Source organism: Pteropus vampyrus, unplaced genomic scaffold (assembly GCF_000151845.1).
Source record: "Pteropus vampyrus isolate Shadow unplaced genomic scaffold, Pvam_2.0 Scaffold22, whole genome shotgun sequence".
NCBI lineage: Eukaryota > Metazoa > Chordata > Mammalia > Chiroptera > Pteropodidae > Pteropus > Pteropus vampyrus.
In genome coordinates this window covers 11,389,394-11,412,463 of record NW_011888803.1, presented here as the reverse complement: position 1 = coordinate 11,412,463, position 23,070 = coordinate 11,389,394, and the positions used below count along the sequence as shown (strand labels likewise).

The window sequence follows — 23,070 nt, the reverse complement described above, 5'->3', positions numbered from 1 at the left end:
TGTTCGTCCTCCTTTGCAGGCATTGCAATACCCGATCATTGCAATAGGACCGTATGTACACACAGACACACGCGCGTGCACACACACTACAGCAATTGTCTTATATTTTAGAAGGATATATATGAATGTCTATCTTTGCAACAGGTTAAGCATCTTTAGGACTAAGATGTTGTCAGGATTCAGCCATAGTGCCTATAACATACAGAATAAACTGATACAATGAATGAATGTGTTATTTTGCCTTTCTAACTATTTCTTTTAGTATATGTGCTGCCAAAGTGAGCACTCTATTTCTTAAATTCCTTTGGAGCATGGATAAAACCTTAAATTATTTTCTATTCCCCATAATACCTAAAACAGTGCTGGGAATCTAGTTAACATTCAATAAATATGCACTGATTAATTTACAGTTAAACAGAGCACGTCTCTCTATTCCAGATATACACTAACAGAAGCTAGATATTAATCTGTCAAAAATGTTGAGATTTTTACATTGAATGGGAATTTATGTTCAATAACCCCTAAATTCTGTTATTTTTATATTTTTAAAGAGTTTTAACTAGTGTAGGACTATACCTTCATGGATTTGAATAAACAAATATAGGAAAATATCAACATTACCCAAGAAGCACTGAATTTAAATAAATTTTTTTAAGTCCCTGGAAGATTAAAGAATGCAAAATAGTTAATGAACATAAGCAAGCCCTCATAAGTTCATTTGAAAATCGGTAGTTTAGATGAAAGAACCACTTTCTCACAAAACAACATGGACTCTCAGGGCAGCTCATAAAATCCAAACCATGGGTACAAGGTCAAGGACTAATACTGTTATAGAACTTAATTACCACTTGTAATGTGGTTTACTTTGGGATCCTGACAACAGCCTTCTCCACACAATATCTGTATGAATGGGCAAACATCTGGATAGAGAAAACCTGGTTTTCACCATAGCAGTCAACTAAAATTTTATTAAAAACAACCACTTATGGCCAAAACATTAACAAATACTCAGTTCTGTAAAATATACTCCACTGGTCTCACTGAAAAAAACTGTGACTTGCTCATCTGAGGTGCCTCAATTTCTACAGTTTCTTATGTTTCTTTGCCATAACAGCATGATTCCTTTTTCTACACAAATTTTAGCTGTAATTTTCCAACATATAAAGGGACATAACTGTGTATAAACCAGGATTTGTTGATCTCTTATTAGCATACTATTGCAGTACATTCTCAAAGGACTTTTTCCCAAGTTTATTGCTCAAACATAAGGCCCTGTCTCATTTCGTTGGCTCTAGATTTGTGCTAATTATTTTAAGGATGATGATCTGCAGAAGGCCCATGGTTAATCTCTGATACTATTAAAATCATATGCTACTGGCTGCTTTTTAAACTTTTGGGAGAAGATCTGATTTTTATTACCTTCTCTTTAATTACCCCACACAAAGCTTTCCTCCATCCATTTTATGATGCAGTTTTAAACTTCATGTTCATATTATTTTTCTTATTAAGACAATGAATTCTTAGGCATGTAGAAGCACATTAATGCATCTACTCAACGCATTTCTTGAGTGTGTGTTAGGTCGAAGATAAGCAGGTGGGACAAAGATGAATCAGACACAAATCTCGCCTTTAGCGGCTTGAAGTCCTGTAGCAGCAATGAGATACGCTCTTAACATTTCCTCCCAAACTGTGGCTTAACGAAGCGTCAAAAAAGAGGTAATACTAATTGCTTTGGCAGTTCGTAAGGTTCCTGGTTCCAAACACCAGAAGATTAAATTCTTTGTCCTAACAAGACAAGTCAGACTTAATTCTGGAAACTTAAATCTAAGACACTTGACATTTTGTGGGCGTGCAAATGCTCCGAGGCACTAGTGGTGATGCTCAGATTAGGTCGGTACTGATGTCAGGCCTTACGAAGTGGATCCAAGCAAGAAAAAACTGAAAGGGGACACTCGCCCCTGTGCTCTTTCTCTATCAGCCACACTGGCATTCTCCTCATTCCTGATTTTCCTCCAGGTACCCAAGACCTCCTTCCCTCAGTTCCTTCAGTTTTGCTCAAATGGTACCTTTTCAGAGAGAACTTCCTTGACTACCCTATTTAAAGTAGGACATCTGTCACATTCTCTCTTTATATCACTTTTTTTTCTAAAAGCACTTACATCTGACATTGTATTTTAAATGTATTTGTTCATTTTGTTTTGGCAGGGTTTTGTCATTTTTATCACTAACTCCACTGCCTAGAGCTATTTATTATATGTAAAGAAAAAAAGAACATGGTTCTCATGACACATGGATTCTCCTTGTAGCCTTCCCTCCACCAGACCATCCAGTTTCTGAAAGGGCATCTCTAGTAATAGCTCTTCAAGTTTCTGCTATCTGTTCTCATGTGCCCTTCAATCTTCTTAATTCTAGGCTAAGCGTACCTTCACCTAGGCCTCATACAAGGGTCCTGGTCTCTCTCTTCTACTGCTCACAATTTCTTAAATCATGGTGTAAAATACCCCGAAATGAACATAGAATCTCTGTGATTCAAAGGTCTCGTCCCCTTTCCAAGGCCATTAGATGGTCACAGTACATTAGCACATGGCAAAATGTCTCACTCACTCTTCTTCACTCACTCATCCCTTCATTCTGTGGAAGGAATTCTGGTGAGCACTCACCTGTGTCCGCTACTGTTCTTGGTTCTGGGGATACAGGAACGAACTCGACAGACAAGGCCTCGCTTATGGAGTTTATATCAATTAGAGATCATTCCTCCAACTAGATTTTTGTTTTTGAAATAAAAGAATGATAAATCTTGGAGCTAAAAATTTTCCTACTTGTGAAATTTAGAGTTAAGAAATTTCCTGCTTTTGAAATACAACGAAAATATTTGCACAGGGATTTAGAAATTTACAACTGAGGAAAAGGATGAGATTTAGATGGAGCATCTGACTGATACTCTACAAAGAAAATTTGAAGAAATTAGTTTATATAGTCGGGATGATTTTTGTGTTTGTGTGGTGGGGAGAGGGGGACCCCTAGGGTGAAGCGTTGCATTATCTATGTTACTCAATGCATAATATAGTATCGGCTCCTGCAAAGTCCCTTCCTTCCTTCATCCCTCCCTCCTGCCCTCCTTCCTCCTCCTCCTTTCCTTTTATCCCTTCCACTATTCTATTTCCCTCCACCACTGTAAGTGAGCAACCCTCATATAAATTTTGGTAATTAAGTTTATCAAGTTTCTCAAAAAATCAAATTGGAATTTTATAAATAATGCTTTTAATTCATAAAGTAATTTGTGAAGACTGGACATCTTTGTATTATCAAGTCTGTGCCATCCGAGGACACACAGGATCTTTCTGTTTATTTAAATTGTCTAACGTGTCATTTACTAGTCATTTTAAAAGTTCTTGTGTACTCTTGGTTGACTTAATTCCTAGGTACTTGATAGTTCTTGTTGTTATTTTGAATGGTATCTTATTTTTTGATACATCTTTTAATTGGTATGTATCTTTCTAGTTGGGAGTATTTTAATATTTTAAAAAGCGGATACAAAACAATAATACTGCATTTTTTTTTTTTTTACTAAAGCTAGGTGTTCCAAAACAATACATATATAAAATAAACATAACAAAAATTCAGGAGTTTCTAAAGGAAAATGGTAGCATGGGGAAGAAGGAACAGCATTCTTTATATTAAAGAGAAGACTCTAGATATAACCTAGAAACTTCCAACCTTGCAATCAAAATGTCATCCCAATGTTAGCCTAATCCTTACCACAGGGCCCCTGTGTGGCTGAGAGGATCCAGATGTTGTCAGTGTTCTCAGTGAAAGAGAGGACTTTGAGAGGAACCACGTGAGGGCAAGAGTGGATGGTTTGCCTGACAGGACGAGAGGACTGGGGAGGACCTCGAAGTCCAGGTCCCTGATCGAAAATGCAAAATTGTCTCCTCCACATCATAGCAAACCTGCTTAATGGACCTTTAAAAAACAGGTTTTGGTGATTTACAAGCCAGAATCAACAACAGAGACTAAATATATGGTAAATCTCATTTTGCTTCTTACAGAAAAAAAAAAGAAAAAGAAAACCCAGTATGCTGTCAGTCTTTGTTATCTGAGAGAGAAGATGCATTATCAAACAATAATCGACATGACCATAACAGTCCATAATAGTGAGATAAAAGAAAATGCTCCTCATTCACTGACTGGCATTGGGCGGCATCTGATGATCTAAGAAAAGCATTTAGATTCATGCCCTGTGTTAAACCCAAGAGGGTGAGGTGAAAGGCACTCATATATTATTCTTGTGGCCAGGAATTCACTGCACATTAAATTGTCAAGGTGATAGATGACAAGAAGTAAAGTTCTAGGGAAGATAAAAAGTATCATATTGAATAAACCACCATAACAAGGAAGTCCTAATTAAGGCATATTTTTATTACTAGATGTAAAAGAGATTTTGAAATTGGCCTCTTCTCTGATAGCATACGGCAGTACCCCTATGGAGATGAGAAAGCCTGTTCTTTAAACTTATTTTCACCAATCAAATGATTTTTGTTTCATGTTCTCCAAAGACCCAAGTAGAATGGTGGCATATGGGTACACATAAGCCTTATAAAACATAGATGAGGTCTTTATTTTAAGCCTTACCCATTAGTGCTATCTGCTGTCTCATCGGTATTCTGAGCTTTGTCCTAAACAATAGGCTAACCTAAGTAAGAATTTCTGAGCCTCCATGTATAAATCCAGGTTTGGCGAAAGAAAAAGACCTACTAGAGATCCATACAGTATGACACAGAGGATGGAAGGGGGAGATAGAAGGGAGAATTTAGGATGCATTTCATTAACAAAATGGACACCTCTGGAGTCTATGGTATTTACCACTGTACCTTCCAGGGAACTGCTTGTGAGTACTTTCACCTGAAGGCCATTTGCCATAGACTCGATGCTAATGGCTCTGAATCAGAGAAGCAGAAGTTAACTTCAGTTTGTATCAAAAATCAAAGTGGGGATCAACTTTGACCAACAAACTCAGTTGGCGTGACTCTTATCTAGAGTGACCCTGCTGGCCAGTTTGCTCCCGGGGTTTGGGTTATGTCTGCAAGGAGTTTTTATAGGTGGTTTTAAGCCACTAAAATCATTCTCTTGGCTCCCCCTCCCCTCGGACTTCAGAAAGCAGGAAATGTCTTTCCTCTGTAACAGTCACAAAGCAGTCCCTTAGGGCTTCCAGGGGCTTTGTATCTTCCAGTTCCTGTTTCTGGTTTCTAACTGCTAATTCTATATTTGGTAACAGACTGCCTGTGGACTGTTTTGGATTTGGTCATAATAAGATAACCTGGAGTCACTGAGCAGAGATCTCAAAAGCAATCTTATTTTTCCAGGAAGCAACATGTTAACTTTTCAAGATTTGGTCTATTTTATAGAGTGTGTTGAGTTTTTGAATAGTGTTGTTTATAGCACATTGTTGGGTGTTTACACTATTTGTCCTTGAGGATGTATGACTGTATAGGAATAGGACACTACATACACTCTCCTGGTTTACAATGAATTTATATGTGTTTATTATGTGGGCTGATGTAATCTAAGGAGTGATTTTTATACATGCTCTTATTGTATGGCAGCCTTGAAAACAGCTACTTGCTCAGAAATGAACAAATATTTGTCAGATGAGTGAGATAAGTGTTGATTCTAATTCTTGTACATCATGGCAAGAAAGAATCAACCCCCTATTGATAGATAATAACCTCCTCTTTCCCCCAGTATTTTCAAAGCTGTGTAGTGTTAAGCTTATATGAACACGATTTTTTAGTAGTGAACAGATAATCAACTATTATTTGCATTAGAAGAAGCTGTTTACAAAACAGTCAAAACTATTGGATTACCATTTTATCACCAGAGTGCTCTTCTTCCCTTACCTTATAGATTTTGCTTTGTCTTGTTTTTGAACTCTTAAGAGTTAACTTATTTGGTGAATAAGATTAGAAAGAATGCATTTCCATTTTACAGAGGGAAAAATCAAGGCATGAAAACATATATTAATCACTGTAATATCACCTTAGAAAAAGAAAAGGAATTTGAGCTTCACGGAGAACCTGTTTATAAAGTTATCAGTCATTAAGTCAGTTTTAGAGGATTATCATAGCAGAGCTAGAATAGGAATGTAAATCCTCCCCCTAAGAAACATTACTTTCATTTGTTATATGGATGCTGTGTGGTGGTTTAACTTTCTTTAGTAATTTACATCATATTTCATTTCTTGTTCCTTTAATGTTTACTACAGGTTGAGAGTTATTCTTTTTTTACAGCAGATATGTCATAAATAATCTTTCAATAAATCTAAGCTATAAATAAAAATTCACTCTTTTTATAACTTCCTATTTTCCCTTTTAGTCATTTTGTATTTGTTTTTATACTTACTTATTTTTATACTTTTATACTTGCATTTGTTTTTATACAAGCCAACATTTGGCCACACAATCTGTGCAACTGTAATGGTTCCACAATATTCCATAGCAGTGTGCAGAAGGGTGAAAGACACATGCTGGAGAAATCATCCTGAGACTTGACCCTTGCTGCACCCATGTTGGCTATGGGACAAATTACTGAACCTCCTAGTCTTCAGAATTCTCATCTGAAAAATGGGGATAACCTACCTCCATAGGTTTGTTCTGGGAGCTAAAAAGTATATGTAGATTCTGTCACAAGTTCCCTTACCAGTGTCATTCAATGGAAACACTATTAGCTTTCTGGATAGGACAATTCTTGTCTTGTGCAGGAATGTCCCATCCACTGCAGGATGCCCCCTAACATGCCATCCGTGCCAATTAATGAGGGCTTTGTGACATGATACTACATCTTCTGTTTACCCTTTTTTCTTCCACTCCTCCTTTCAAAATATATATTTTGATCTTATATACTTATTCCTTAAAAGTAGGCTAAATTTTACATTCTCAGGTCTCTAACTTCCAGTAGCTGAGATAGTGTTCTTGAAGGCTACTACCATTAGGTACTTACACACTGAATGGCATGCTTATATGTTTCTATAGTTTTTAGACTATTAGCAATCTGACAGTAACTCTCTTTCAGTGTCTAGTACCTCACACGATGCCTGATACACCACAAGTGTTCAGAGATGTTTGCTAAATTAAATGGGCCATTCCACATGAATTTTGAGCCTGGTAGGCTTCGCATTCTGATGTAATATTCCTTTGGGGCACCTCACTCTTTTCAGAACCTTGACATCTTAGACTACGCTTCCTGCATCCAGTCTAACTGGCACCCATTCTCATTTTGAAGGCTGTAAGGATGAAATAAGCCTCTGGGTGAAGGACCCAGGGTAAGTCATCCATCTGAGGAGTGGGCACTGAACGTGGGAGGTAGTGGTGGTGGTGCTGAGTGGGGTACTAAGAGAGAAGAGCCAAGAGCTTCTCTTTGGCAGACACACAATGGGGCTGAGCCCCGGGAAGATGATTCTGACCTGGTACAGGAAAAGATGCTTAAGTTGTGCTAGAATCCCCTCCTGCTCTCACTGCAGACACATCACTTAAATGTCGCTCATTACAGACATATTCATGGGTACACACATGGTCATTTATTGTGTTCCAAGTTAACTACTAGTTCTTAAAGACTTTCTGTGAGCTTTCTTTTTTCTGTATTTCATTCTGCCATGGAATATGTAAGCAAGAGAAACGATTCCTGTGCTTGCTGAACAGATCCTGTGGCAATGCCAGTTGCCACAGCTCAGTCACAAAGTGGGGCACGTAGACAGCCTTCCCACTGATCTATGTCACCTCCTCCTACTATTTCCCAAACTGGCCATTTCAAATCACTGTCTTTTTCTTCGAGGATCCTATTCCATTACCTTCCTTGCTGCTTCCTGCTACCTCTTTTACCATCATGTCTCAGCAGATGTGTCACTTTCTACTTCACAGAAGCCATAAGGCATGCTCTCTCACCATTCTGTGCCTCTCTCCTCCCTCTGCCCCCAACAAAATGTATCTGTAGCCACCATTCTCATGTTGGTAGAAGATGCTCTCTCCATCTGAATCAAGGGTAGTCCTTCCACCTGGATCCATTACCTCCTTCCTACCGAAGATAATAACTATTCTCCACTTGCCTGAGCTCCTGGGTCTCATATCCATCCGACTGCTTACTTAACATCTCTGGTTGGGTATCTAACATGTCTCACACTGAACATGCTCAAAAACATTTTCCAGTTGCTCAGATTGTTAAGAGTCATTCTTGATTTCTCTTTTTATTTCATACCTCACATTCAATCTTTCAACAAATCTTAGTGGCTTTCCTTCAAAATATAACCAGAAAACCACTGCTTCAATCCTAGTCCAAGCCATCAGATTCATGTGTTGCCTAGACGATTGCACGAGCCTTCTAAATAATCCCATTGCTTCTGTCCTTGCCCCGACACTGCATTCTCAACAACTAGAGTGGTTTTGTTAAAACCTAAGTCACATATTGACAACCCTCTTCTCAAAATCCTCCAAACATGTCCCAATTCACTGAGAGCAAAGCCAAAACCTTTACAGTGGCCTACAAGACTCTACCTCCACCAGCACCTCTCAGGCCTCATTCTTCTACTCGTCACCTCACTCTGCTCCAACACACTGGCCACCTGGCTTTTCCTTCAACACGTCAGGGAGACCCTGCTTCAGGCCTGTAACATCACCAGGGACCTTTCTAGGTTCGTCTCCACATTCAGACTTATAACACTATCATAAACCTCATTTGGCACCAGAATCACTTAGAAAGATACAGAATTGGAGTCCTACTTGCCAGCAAGGCAGCCTCAGGCTTTGCACCCTTGTGGGGATCTTCACGACTGTTGGTGTAGTGGTCTACCTGCTGCCCAGAAGCTAGTAGTCTCTCCCTGAGGCTCTCCTCCCTGGATCATCTCAGGTACAAGGATGAGAGATCCACTGTAGGGGACTTTTGGGTTTATCCTGACTTAAAAGCCCCATGCTCCAAAGGAACCAATATCTTTTATAAATCAATAGATACAGCTTCCATGTGTCAAAGGACATGCCCAGTTACAAGTGCACCACAATCACAGAAGTCCCATGGTATGGCTTCCTACCAGGCATTTATCATTCCCCAGTCCAGAAGCAGTTGACCAACAGCAGTCATTTATACCATAAGCAATGTTGCCTAGTAACGCTGTGACATTCTACCTTTATCAGGTCTCTAGGGAAACAGCTAGAAAGTTCAGGAAGTCAAATTTCAAAGTCTCCTACAGAAGGGGAATTGGTCCTGCGAACCTCTGTCTATTGTCCCTTACTCTTGCTGGTCCCTCTGCCTGAAAGGCTCCTCCCTGGACCTCTGCATGGCCTACTTCTGCACCTCCTTCAGTCCCTTGTTCTGAGTTACCTTCCCAATGAGGCCTTCCCAGGCCACCTTATTTGAGAATCGCAACTCCTAATCTCAGCTGCTGGGACCTCCTATCATATATCCTCGTATGTTTTATCTGCTTTTCCACTGCTCTTATAACCTTCTAACATACATAGTTTACTAACTGATTTTCTTAATTTTGCTTGTTTTTCCCATAGAATTTAAGCTCCTTAAGGGGGGAACATTTGTCTTTTATTTTTTTTCCTCCTGCATTGGTAATTCTTGGCACCTAGAATAGTGTCTGGCACACAGTAGCTCCTTCGACAAATATTTGTTTTATGTATGAATGAATTTATGCCCTTTCTCTCTTTTAAATTCTATTCTTTCATTGGCATCCTTTTTGGGGGGAGGAAGAAGGGCAAAATTTTTTTCTGCTCACAAATAAAAGGCAGCCTGGTATTAGAGATTAAAAACAGAGAATTTGGGGCCAAATTTTCTAGATTTGAATAAGGGCTTTGCCAACCACCTTGGGAGGTTTCTCTAACTTCTGTCATCTGTAAATAGGAATAATAACAGCACCTCCATCTTAGGTGTGGCATGAGGATAAAATGAGTTAAAATGTGTAACATGTTCAGAAGAGTGCCTGACACATAGGAAACACTATGGACTAACTATTATTAAAATCAACTTTCAAAAGGCCTTTATTTCTACTCTGCACCACTTTTAGCTATTTCTCTCTTCCAAGCTCCTCCTCCCCTCGGCTGATTGATGTAACAGTCACGTCTACCCCATAACCTTTACTTTAACATCCATTCACTTTTCCAACCACTGAAACTAAGATTTCCAATAACCTATTTGCCACTTTTCTCTCCTTAGTCCATGAGTGAGTTGTACTGACGGCTATCACTGACCACACCTGCCTCTGACTTTTGAGCCCCTCCTCTCTCCTGCTTCCACTTGTTCTTACTGCGGCCCCTTCCCAGTCTCCTTCAGAGGTGCCCCTTTAACCTTCATTAACTCTTTTATGTTATTCCCAACATCATCTCATGTGCCGCATTCTCCTTGGAATCATTCTCCTATGATTCTATTCATAGGCATGACTTCAACTCACACTGATGACACCCCATGAGAGCCAGTCACACTGACAGTTTCCTAAAGATGCCATGTTCTTTCTCACATACATGACTTTGAACTTTCTGTTCTTTTCTGGTACCTTCTCCCACCCTTATCTCCCTCTCTCTAACTTCAGCTGGTTCTCCAAATTTTAACACGACCATCCATTTTTCTCTTGTTCCAAGCCAAACGCCCTCTTCTGCACTCTCTTAGTGCTTTATGGATGCCTCTATCATAGTCTAACACAACCTTTTCTGAGTGCTGGTTTATTTAGTTTTCCCCTACAAATTAACTGCTTATAGATATACATGTCCTCAAAGTATGATGCCTGGCACATAGTAGATGTGTAAAAAACAAATCTGGATTCAACATTTGAATACATAGAAAGAATCCATACAGAATAAATTTTGATTGGGCTATATTTTAATTCAGAACTAAACATTAGATAAAATAATGATATCTCATCAAAATATGCTTCCAGAAAATCTTATCAAGGGTTAGTATAACAGGTAAAGAAAAGAAAAAGTTCCATTTTGGCATTAAAAATGGCACTGTGTATATATACATGCTTATTTCACCATAAAACCAACTTTGACAGATAAGGGACACTTTTGATGTTAATGACATCAAATATTACTTGACTCCGTCAACTGCTGTTTGGGCTCAGTGAAACCTTACAAGTACCATATTTTACCTTATTTGGAAGGTTCAGTAAATCAGTGTTTCAGGCTCCCTGCCATGATTACAAATATACCATACACAAGTACGAAAGAGCAACTAATATTTACTTGGTTAAAAATCACACAGCCTGCTCTTTTAAGAGGTTTCAATGGTTAAGTTGCTCTGGTTCCCATTCCAACAAGAGTCTAGGCACCTACCTGTAAAGTACATCCGAACACACCGATCATTAGCATGGCCACCGAAAGGTAGTCGGTAAACACATCCCACCATGGTTTCAGCACCCGGAAGGCAGGCTGCTGCTCAGAGAACTGCCGAAATTCTGTCACCGGAATCATGTTTCTGAGAAAGGAGAGATTACTGGTGAATTAATTGATCTTCATGCACAACATACTTCATTATTAATAGCATTTGAAATGCTGCTTCATCCCACCAGAAACAGTGGTCTGAGTTAGACCAGGAGGTGGCATGACACCTCAGTGTTTTCATAAGCCATTGACTAAAGCAGTTGAAGTAAGGAGCCCCACATGAAAAAGACAGAAACCTTTACTAACTATTGTCCAATCAGCAAGTTTCCTTTGGCTCTACGTGCACCGTAGAGACCATGGCCAGAGTAGTCTCTGGGTCCATTATTTCCTGGACTCTCCCCTAAACAAGAACAGGAGGATGCCAGAAAGGGCAGAGCCCAGTCTTTGAGATGTTTTTGCCATTAATCTCACCATCTTGGGTTGTTGCTTTAAACTACTTTTTTAAAAGTATAATCTCACCATTGGTTTGTGTTATGTATCGACTGAGCCTTATTTGTAAAGCATTTTGCTTGCTCCCTGGGGAAGGCAAACAACTTTGTCACATTGTCACTGTCTTGGAAGATGGAAGATCTCACTGATTGTGGTGGTGGGGGGTAAGGGAAGGCTTCATTTGCTCCCCTCCCTTTTTTTTGGTCACTGTGCTTTTGACTTGATTCTTTCCCTCTATTTTCTTTACTCCTCATATTTTGCTGTGAACCTCAAACTTATCCTGATTTTCTTCTCTGAGAAATCAGTTGGCCTTGAAACACCTATCTCTATCTAAACAACATAAGATAAATGAATGGGGTGCACCTGAGGCTCTGGGAAAAGGGAAAAAGAGATGCATCCTTTACTTATTCTGCATTCTCCTTTCTTACTGCTCAGTCCCACTGCCTGTAGTATAATCCAGAACTTAAAGTTAATCATCTTGCACCTGTGAGAAGAAATAGTCTTTCCTTATCTTATGGCAATGAGTAAGAGTGGCCAATGAGGGCTAAAAAGAAAATTTCTCTCCCTTTTGCCATCTTTGGATCCAATAATCTCTCTATATTTGTCCTTGTTATTAAAGACTCTAATTAAAGAGAAGGGAAAAGGGTAAATCTGGCCCTTATTCTCCTAAGCCTTGTTTGTTTCCTGGATCTTCCTTCCCTAATATTGAATCAAAGGCTGTACAATATACAGCTCAAAGAAAAGCAAAGACACTTTTTTGAATTCACCGCTGGTTATCTTTGGAAACTATTATAATGTTCTCCGTTCGGTCTTGCAGCTCTAGTCTACATTCTTTGACAGCTTTGGTGGTTGGGTCCTTCGTGATAAATTTCTGGACACCTTGAGGGACGTAGGCTTGTTTTCTAAAGTGGGGAAGAATTTCAGGAATAAAATACACCGATGTAGAGCAGTGGTTCTCAAACTTTTTGAACTCAGGACTCCTTCACACTCTAAAACATAGTGAGGAGGACCTTAGAGAACAATTTATGTGGGCCATACCTACTAATATTTACCATCTTAGAAATTAAAGACAAGAAATTTTATTGAATTTATTGGGGTGACATTCATTAATAAGATATTTTAAAATATATATATTAACTCATTTTAAAATAAATCCATTACATGTTAACATAAATTATATCATGAAAAATAACAATATTCTCCAAAACAACAACAAAAATTAATGAAAATAATGGCATTGATTTACATTTTTGCAAATCTCTTTAATATACGTCTTAAGATAGCTGGAAACTTATTACCTGCTTTTGCATTCAATGTTACAATGCTGCTTTGACTGAAATTTATGAATCAAATAGGTATGCAATTACAAAAGGGAGGAGTATCTTCACAGCCTTTTCACATAATTCTGGGTATTATTTTTGATAATATATCAAACTAACTTGGCTAGCTGCAATATAAAATCTGAAAACTATTTCAACCTTCATGACATTAAAATTCATTTGTCTATCCTGCACTTTGAATGGATCTTTTACTCATGCATGATTTTGTAACGTCATCTGGAAAATATCAGATCACTGAGTTATGCAGCGTGTCCAAATGTTGACAAATTATATTAAAAAATCGCATTCTTTAATATCACCACTGCTTTTATCAGAAAAGTTTTTAAGTAATGGGAAGTTGTCAATGTGATGAATACAAGTTTTTCGAAACTCTAATTAATCATCACTTGAAAGTTTGAATTTCATTTCTGGCAGCTAATATTACCAGTCGTTTTCCTTAAAGTGTCAGGCTCACATAATTCATTTTGAAAAAATATCTTCCACATAATCAACTCTGAATAATCAGTTGTTTTATTCAAGTAAAAACGATAAAGGAGTGAATTCAACTTTTAACTCAAATAAGGACTTTCATTTGAGACATCCACTGTACTTTGAAAGGCAGCAAAAGTATTTTATGTGTTCTTCCCAGGCATCACACATATTAATACAATATGCAGCCAAGGGTTGAGAGTTATTAAAATAATAATTGTACTACTTCAATGAGGAGATTAAATGAAACTGGCATTTTTTTTAAGTTGTGTGTGCCAATGAAGAATACAATCTTTACAGTATAGTCCGATGCCTCTATTTTGATTCATGCCAAGGTGCCTTACCCACCATTGCCTTTGTTCCATCAGTGAAAAAGGCAAAAAATATCTTAGCATTAAAAAGTAGTTTTGACCTTGTCGACCCTCTAAAAAGGTTTAGGCTGTCAGGGTTCCATGAACCACACTTTGAAAACACTAAGGTAGAGGCTCAATGTTCCTTCCTTTATCCATAGCTCTCCCTGGGAAAGCAAAGGCCTGGGCACTCGTTACAGGTGAGGTGCCCCGCTAAGTTGCCTTTATCAGCATTATTATCTTAACATGGAAAATAAAGACAAACTAAGAATCTAAGAAACTTAAGCATTATCTACTGCTTCCTGATAGTGGCACAGCCTAATTAAGATGGATTACAAGACTTGTTAGAGAAACAGCCGATAACGATGATACAGCCTTTTAGTGTTATAATTCAATTCTTAATATATTTAACCTCTTTGGAGTGTGTATATCTGCACATGTGTATGTACATGTTTGCATAGGTATTTATCTATACACTACATATAAATGTATATGGATATATAATATACACACAAATGTATAATACACACACAGAGACTTTATTATTTTAACGTATCACAAGGCTCAAAGCCAATATCTAGCACAGCGTTAAGTTTTGGAATTATTTTTGATACCAAAAAAAAATATCTGGGGGAGGGAAGGTAAAGGAGGAGTTGACCAAAACCTCCAAAACTGAAAAGAGGGTGAATAGACCTTTTGCTTTCACAATTGAAAAAATTTTTAGTATTCTTCTGTCACAATTTTCAGCATCTCTGAAAGTTATGCATTACAGTGGCGGCTACACTTGATTTCTCTTTTATTATCATTATAGTTTCTATGTGATTTGCGACCATTCCAAGAGTCATTATCATTTTAAGCCGAAAGAGCTACTTCTGAATAAACTGCTAGATTTAAACAGATTGCCCCTCCCAAGATCAATCAGCATAATTTTATTTCTTTTGAATTTTTTTTGTTTTAGAAATGGAAATAATTATCTTTATACTTCTTTCAACTCCAATTGTTATGTAAGATTTTAATTTGCCTAATTAAATAATGTCATCAGGAATACAGCATTTCAAATTTAATCAAGAGATTCGGGTATCCTAATTAAAAATACATAAAGATTTACATGATCTCTGCCTCTGCATCCTTTTGCAGAAGTCCATGTGCACTTCCTTTATTAAAAATACTTATATCGAAAAGTCATTGTAATGGCTCCATTAGCTACAAATCTTTATCTCCCCAAAACATCATATCATATAATCTTTTGCTAAAGAATATTGGCAAAATTAGTTGCAAACCCAGAGTTTCTTATTTCTTTCATTTATTAGGCTCTTCCTGAAACAATATGTCTTCATCTGCTCTCAGGAGAATTTTAATATCTTCTTTTCCAGAATTAATAACACAGAACAAATTCTACTCTATTAACCCCATGACCTTTAATAATATCAAACTTATTCTACTTTGATTCAAATCTGATTGCTAACACTGTTCTTTGGCTATCAGGTGAGTACAACTAACATTTGCTCTGTACCATATTTTTTTCCGGCAGTTGGAAAATGCATCACTTTTAGACAGTACAATTATACACCGTTCAAGGAAACAAGGGTCAGTTCCAAATGAAAATAAATATTATCAGTAAACATGGTGAGTAGCCCCTTATAAAGATGAATTAAACAATTAAATAATTCTAAGCACGTGAAATATGCTTTTTATAGAAAAGAAACCCACATGTATTATTAATGTTGCTAAATCTAATAGTCGATTCTCAGCCCTCACATTTGCTCTGTCAGCAGCACTGGCATAATATGACCATTCCTTACTTGACTTCCAGGACGCCACAGCCTTTAGGATTTCCTCCTCCATTCCTGGCTGTTCTCTCTTTAACTCCTTTGCTGTTTTCTCCTGTCCTCCCTGATCTCTGTCTTTGGAGTGCTCAGTGCTTCATCTTTGGTCCTTTCTTTTCTCTAACTCATTCATTCACTCCCCTGCTGATTGCATTTAGTCTCAATACTTTAAATAGCATCTATATTAAACGCAAATTCATATCAGTATCCAGACTCATGGCCCCAGCTGCCTACCTGACATCTCCATCTGGATATTCAATAGACACACGAAACTCAGTATGTCCTAAATCCAGTTCCATTCCCTTATCCCCACTTTCCCCATCACCGGCAAAGACCTTCTCCTCTTATGTCTTTCCTATCTCAGTTGATGGCAATTCCATCTTTCCAATTGCTTAAGCCAAAAATCTGTCATTCCCAACTCTGTTTTGTCTCTTACATCCCCAATCCAATCTGTCAAAACATATTTATTAGGTTCCTTAATGGATTGTCTTTCTCCTCCTACAAGAATATAAGTTTCCTAAAGGCAGAGATTTGTTTTTCAGTTCTATTTTGTAAAGTGATGTATCTCAACTACCTAGAAAATAAATGCTTGGCATTTGGTAGGCTCTTATTATATACAGAATAAATTAGTGAAGATGTAGCAATTATAATGAAGAAGGGGGTGCAATTGTCTTTAGTGTTTGAAACCATAATTATAAAGGCAAAGTGTGTGCCTGAGTAACTGGCAGAGGACAGTCCAGGGCAGTCCCGCAGGGCAGGGCCAGGGCATTACCACATTTGAAGCCAGTGCAGAGAAAGAGTGCAAAAAAGGAGGTGCCCAGAAATGCCATGATTTATTTATGGGTTCTTTTCTCAGTTGTACCCAGAGGCTTCATAAATCAAAATAAATAAAGCCATCAGGACATACTCAAAACATCAATTATAAAACAAACTGCTTTTCTTCTAGCATTGCAAAGATGGAAATAAAAAACAGGAGAAGCAGCCAAATTTTCCAATTACATAAAAATGCTCTTTCTCTCTTGGGAGAACATGACTCTAGATTGTTTTACTCTGTAGTTGTGGTACGCATGTCAAACTATTTCTAGAAAAATTCACTAAAGACTGTAATTATATAGTTCTATAGAAATGTATTCCATTAAAAGAAAATTATAAATGGGTTATAAAATTTTAGAACCTGAAAGGTATTTTGGAGGCCATCCAGTCCATAATTCTTGTTTAAGGAGTGAAAAACTTGAGCCAATCAAGATTAGGTGACTTGCCTGAGGAACATAGCTAATGGTGAGCCTTGACTTCTAACCAAATCTTACTCCTCGCTCTACCATTCTTAGTTAATACTACATCATGCTGATTTGAATGTAAAGAATCTACCATATACTAAGAAACAAATAATTTAAATAGAATCTCTCCTATACTCAATTTCTCTTTTCATGTTCTTTTTTGACAGTATAAAACAAAAAATAAACTATTATTAATACATTGATATGATTCTTAGGCTATAGTGCTGTTACAGCCCCCAAAATGGGAATGTCAGATTCAGAAGGAACAGTAAAAATCAAGTTGAACTTGTAACCCAATGGATACTTCTGTATCATCATCTCCTTAGATATTTCAATGATGTCATATGTTAAATTAATGACCTAATCAAATTATTCGGAAAACATTTAAATTGAGCTTAGCCTGTTTTTTCTAAGGGTGGTAGTAGGGATGGTGGGGAGCAAAAATTACTCCTACCTAGCAATTCTCATTCTCTCTTAATCAAGGAAGACAGTAAACCTTTCTTCATTACACTTTTCAGATATTTAAAGAAAAAATCCCTTTAATCACTGTACTTCAGGCCGTACATCTCAAGAGCTTTACTTTACATGATAGTTTCCACAGTTATGTTTATCATAGTTATAAGCTTTTGAATCTGCTAAAAATTTTCTACATATTATGATCGGTAGCTGATTTTTCTGTCTCACAAGCATAGATTACTTTCATTTAGTCATGCACAATGAAAGTGTAAGATATGTCAGGTACTGTGCTAGATCTTGGGGGAACGGAAGTGAACAAAACATACAAGGTACCTGCCCTTACCCAATGTGTACTCTCCTGAAAGAATGTGTATTAAAGAAATTCCTTTAAAACTCTGAATTGTAACTGATCTTCTTTGTACATGTGATTATTGTTTCCTGTGCCAATGGTGCATTTAAAAAGGTCATTATTTTTCACTGAGAACAGGGCTTATATCTTATCTCTGAATCTTCTAGAAAATAGCATCATGCCTTAGAAGAGACCCTCAATAAATATTTGTTAAATTAAATTAGATCTAAATATACATACATACACACTCACACAGAAATACACAACCCAATCAAGTATTTTGTAGTAAAGACCAAACTCCTCTATTATGGTATTATCCTCTGTTATAAAGTTTGATGCTGCAATAAATAAAGAGTAACTACTACCACATAGCTTCGCACTGCAAATAATGATTATTCAAAGAACACCCACTACCAAAGAGAATGTTTGAGAAGAGAAAAAGAGTCAGGAATAATTTATAATTTCAAAGTTATGGATCATCAAAATTTTAATGCGCAACATTCTGTCACTAGTTATAAAGAAGATGTGTTGATCAATGACTTCTTAAATCTCAGCTTGTACCCTACAGTCAAATTTTGTGATTCCCTTGTATCAGAACATTACCTTATTTAGAAACAAGCAAAAGAAAACAGATCCAAACATAAAAGTCTTGTTTACACTATAATGGTTTAGAATACCGCATTTATAAATCTTGGTAAGATTTTGATTTTCTCAGGATTTCTGTCAAAGAGCTTCAACTACATCTGTAGAAAACTAATAATCATTTAATGCTTCTTTTGTACATTTTAAGTAAATTTAAATTCAGAAATCTTTTCTAAAATGGAGCTAAATTGTGATCAAATGGTCTTTTAAAAACTGACTAGAAAAGATTATCCCCAAATGTAACTCATTCCTCTCTCATCTCTATTTTTCTGAATCTACCTAAAGTTTGAGAAATATGGCTTCAGCTCTCTGTATCCCACTGGTCTTCTTGGTCACTTCTTCATTTCATGTTGTTTCTATCTCCTTTAAACCAGGTACAACCTTCTAGGAGGTAGAGTATATTCTTACCATCCCCACCAAAGGATCCTCAATCCTTGAAAAGACTGTGTTTCTCCTCAAACTCTCGATATCATTCAAATGTGATTTAGACAAGGTTTCAATTCTTATCAGTCTCAACATAAAAAAACTGAGTCTAGTATTCAACTGAGGAAATCTGTAATGTTGTTTTTAAAGACTATCTCTTCCTCCAATGGACAAAAAATGACTGAGGTTTACTTCCAATCCAGTTTTCCCCCTTTGAGCAAAGAAAGCCCAATAATTCTAAACAGCAGACATACCGTGACAGAGAGTGGCAGCCAGAAAAATCCAGACAAGTGTGGAAAGATTACGTGGAAGATTCCTTTCTTCCTGACAACAGGATCCAAGGAAAGGAAGGTAGAGAAGACAGGAAGAGTCCTGCCCTCCAGAACATTCAAACTAATGTTTCTTGTTATTTTTTCACTTTCTGGAGTATAGAGTAGTCTGAAAAGGCAGGGGTCACCTTTTATTCCATATTGTTAGCTCCAGGGCCTAAAATGCTCAATAGTTGTGAAATTCCTAATGATTCTATGAGGCAAAAGTTACCTTTTGTGTTCCAACAGGAAGTTTGGTGTGTTTTACAAATACCTTTTCACAAACATAAACAGACTGGTACTTACAAAAACAAAGAGTCAAACAAATGTGTGACAGGGAAGCTAAAGCAAAACTTTCCCACTAAGGTTTTTATTTTTGATGGGGTAAAATTTTAAATTTTCAGCTGTTAAATACAGCAACTAGGAAACAAAAGTAATACTACTGGCTAAGGAAACAAGAGATTGGTATTTAAAGTGAGAGATTTACAGTATGATCGTTTTTATTGTCCTTTTAATTAAACTCATCTTTATAGGAATCTACTATTTAAAATTTCCCATTTAAGATCAAAGATCATGGAAGGTTTCTTAGTAGCAGAAAAACTAACTGGTGAATAATGCTCGTTGGAGATTTTCAAGAAGCTTTTCAAGAAGTCAGCTCTTGGTTTGTCTTTCCTGTTGGATGGGCTCATTAAAATCCACGATGGAAGAAGTTTGTGTCTTGGAGCCTCCAGGCTATAAACAACTGCAGGAGGAAATCAACAACTACCAGACTTATATTGTCAGAATATTAAAACTGATGTGAATGCATCTGAAAATTAGAATATTTGGTTTTTGTTCATCAGGTCAATAAATATTTAATGCAAGGCTTTGTGCCTACAAGAAAAAAATATTTGTTGGGTTCTGCTCTAAATATAACATTGATTCAATGGCCATGTTTTCCAAGTTAGACGTTAGAGGAGTTCCTTCCTCCAACTCTTATTTCTCACAGCAAAGCTGAATAAAATTTAACATAATGATATTTGATACTCTCACAGCCTCAGATTCTAGAAGCTGAGGGAGGGCTTAAAGGGTTTCTTTATACAAAGGCTCTAGGAGAATATGGTCAAAGGCTACTTGCCTCTCAGACCTATAGTGTGCCAAAATTCAAAATGAAAGAAATGCTTGGAAAATATGAATCAATCACTAAAATACATGTTTCTAAAGATATTATTTAGTTAAAAAAAAAAAAAAGAACAACAAAAAACTATCCCTCCCCAAAGGAACTAGTGAAACTAGCTGATATACGGTCCATGATTGCAAAGGTCAAGTGATCTTTGTGGCTCTCGAAGAGTCACTACAGAGGTGATATATGCAATTGTAGCAGGGCCTTGTGGTGCTAATTCTATAACTGGACAGTTCTTTTCATCGCCCTTTGCCTTGCAGACTCGTATGCATCCTACAAAGCTCAGGCTCTAGCACCACTTGTTCAGGAAAGCCATCTCCATCTCCCTGACGAGGTCAAATCCAGCACTGCAGGCTCTCACAGCGCTGTGGACCTCCCTTGATGGGCCTTGTCACAGACACCATTTCTCCATTCATTTGTATGGTTCTTGGATTAATGTTGGTCTCCACTGTTTTCCCGGAACCTAACAGTCTTTGGCGCATAATAGGTGTTCAACATATGCTCATCAAATAAATGATTAATTAAAAACAAAGTTACTAGAAGAGTATAAGTGTGAGATTGCAGAACTATTCATTTGAATACTTTGTCAGCAATAAGAAAAAAAAGGGAAAAAATTTAAGTTCATTAGTTAATTTTGTAATAAGACCCAACGCAGTGCCATCTTTATAGACAAACTAGATAGTATTCTGAAATTGTTTACTTGAGTTGCTATTATTAGTAAGAAAGATGGCTTGGATCCAGAAGTCTTCCTGAGAAAACTATCTCAAATATACTAAGATCCCTGCCAAATGTATTTTTAAAGATGGTTGAAAGACCTCTTTACCGAAGCCCGGCAATAGATCAACTTGCATGGTGACACCTAGTTATCTAAAGATGGTTTCAGAAGTGGTTTTGTTCAGTAACTTCATTAGAGGAATAGAAAGACGAATTGGGGATGCTTAAAAGAAGCTAAATTAGTTCAAGAGTTGGTTTTAAGAGTTAATCACAAATACTAAAAAGTATTAAAAATTGTGTAGAAAAGTCATAGTTTATTTGAAACTTTAGCTTCAGCAGGAAAAAGTAAGAAAGAAATAAGACAAAACTTACTTTTAAAAGTCAAAACATTTCAAAACTAAGAGATCTCTGGAAGTTCTGAAGTAAAGTGGGATTTAGGAATGAGCAGATGATCTTTTGGGTGGCTTACAGCCAAGGGAACAGTTTATGGAACGAGTATGGGGCTCTGTTTGTTTTTATTTGTTCCGTAATGTTTAATCTTGTTTTCAGATGACCCATGTTAAAAACTTAACAAATGTTTTAGGGACCTAAAAATTGGTTACACAGACATAAATTAAAATTGTTTCTGCAAAAACAAAATAAATGTCCACTCAAAGAAATGGAAATTGGTGGAAAGATATGTTGGTTCACTCCTACTCAATGTCCTTAGATACAAACAGGGGCAGTGTTAAGATTCTTATGGGAAGGAAATGGGATTGGGGGAACTGAGGTGAAGAAAGCCATAGGATCTTGACTCATGCTTGGTCCCTTTTGGAGGCTGAGAGAGGGATAAATCATCATTGTCGATCACTGCTCTAGGAGCAAAAGTTTCTCCAGGATAAATACAGTGTCTTTGAAAAGCTTTATATCCTTAGCACCTACCACAGTGCATGGCAACTTTATTCATTCTTTCTGCAAGTACTAGAATAGCTTTTATCTGCTATTCTAGTACTTGCAGAAAGAATGAATAAAGGCATTGAGCTCACTCATGTTGATATACCAACGAGTAAGAGAGACATAAACTCTGTCTTTATGAACCTTACACCACGGGTGGAAAGACAGTAAATAACTACACACAACCGTTTAATCACAACTGTGATAGGTATAATGAAGTGGAAGTTTAGAATACTCTGATAGTATACTGAGGTACCTGAGCTACCGGGGATTTAGCAAGTAATGTCTGCATGGAAATATGAAGTACAGGTAGGAATAGTTTATCTAGGTAAAGTTGGAGGCCAGGGCCAGCAGAACATTCCGGGCAGAATGCAAGGTCTGCACTATGACGGCTTTTTGTTCCCCCTTTAAGATGTATCATTTTGCCCTCCATCACTATTATTTCTTGTTTTGTCTACTTTGAATAAGGTTGGACCTCATATTTTCTGTCTCTGGAAACACAGGGTAGGGGTAGTCTCAGCTGGTCCAGATTCCACAAGCCAGAGCAACAAGCTATATGTTCTTCTACTGAAATGACAAAAAGTCACCAAGATGCACCAAGAGCCTTTTTCTAAGGTGAGGGTTCGTATGAGCCAGACCAGCACTGGGTAAGATGCATGCCAACTAGCCATTTAACCCTACAGCTAGTTTGCCAAAAGACTTGCCAGAGAAGGACATAAAACCAATCACGAGATTGGTCCTGAATAAAGTAAATATAAAAATGGAAATAAACAGGTACCTTAATTTTCACAATCTGAACTCAGAAACAGATGAATTGGGTAGGAGTTTTTGATAAAGCCCCTGTGATACAACTCTTGCAACTTGCTCTTCAAAAAGCAAGAACCAAATATAGATAATAAGAGAGAGTATTAGAGATACTATTTAGTCAACATTTCCATCCATTATTTCTTTTCTTAAGTTAGCATATAAC

General features: G+C 37.2%; 1 protein-coding gene across 1 annotated transcript in view; it reads right to left on the bottom strand.

Annotated features, from left to right (window-relative positions):
• LRRC8C (leucine rich repeat containing 8 VRAC subunit C) overlaps positions 1–23,070 on the bottom strand; it is a 70,152-nt gene that overhangs the window by 21,026 nt on the left and 26,056 nt on the right. The window contains exon 2 of the mRNA XM_011355616.2: positions 11,316–11,457. Coding sequence (XP_011353918.1) covers positions 11,316–11,453 — 138 coding nt within the window. The 5' untranslated portion in view covers positions 11,454–11,457. The remainder of the gene's footprint in view (positions 1–11,315; positions 11,458–23,070) is intronic.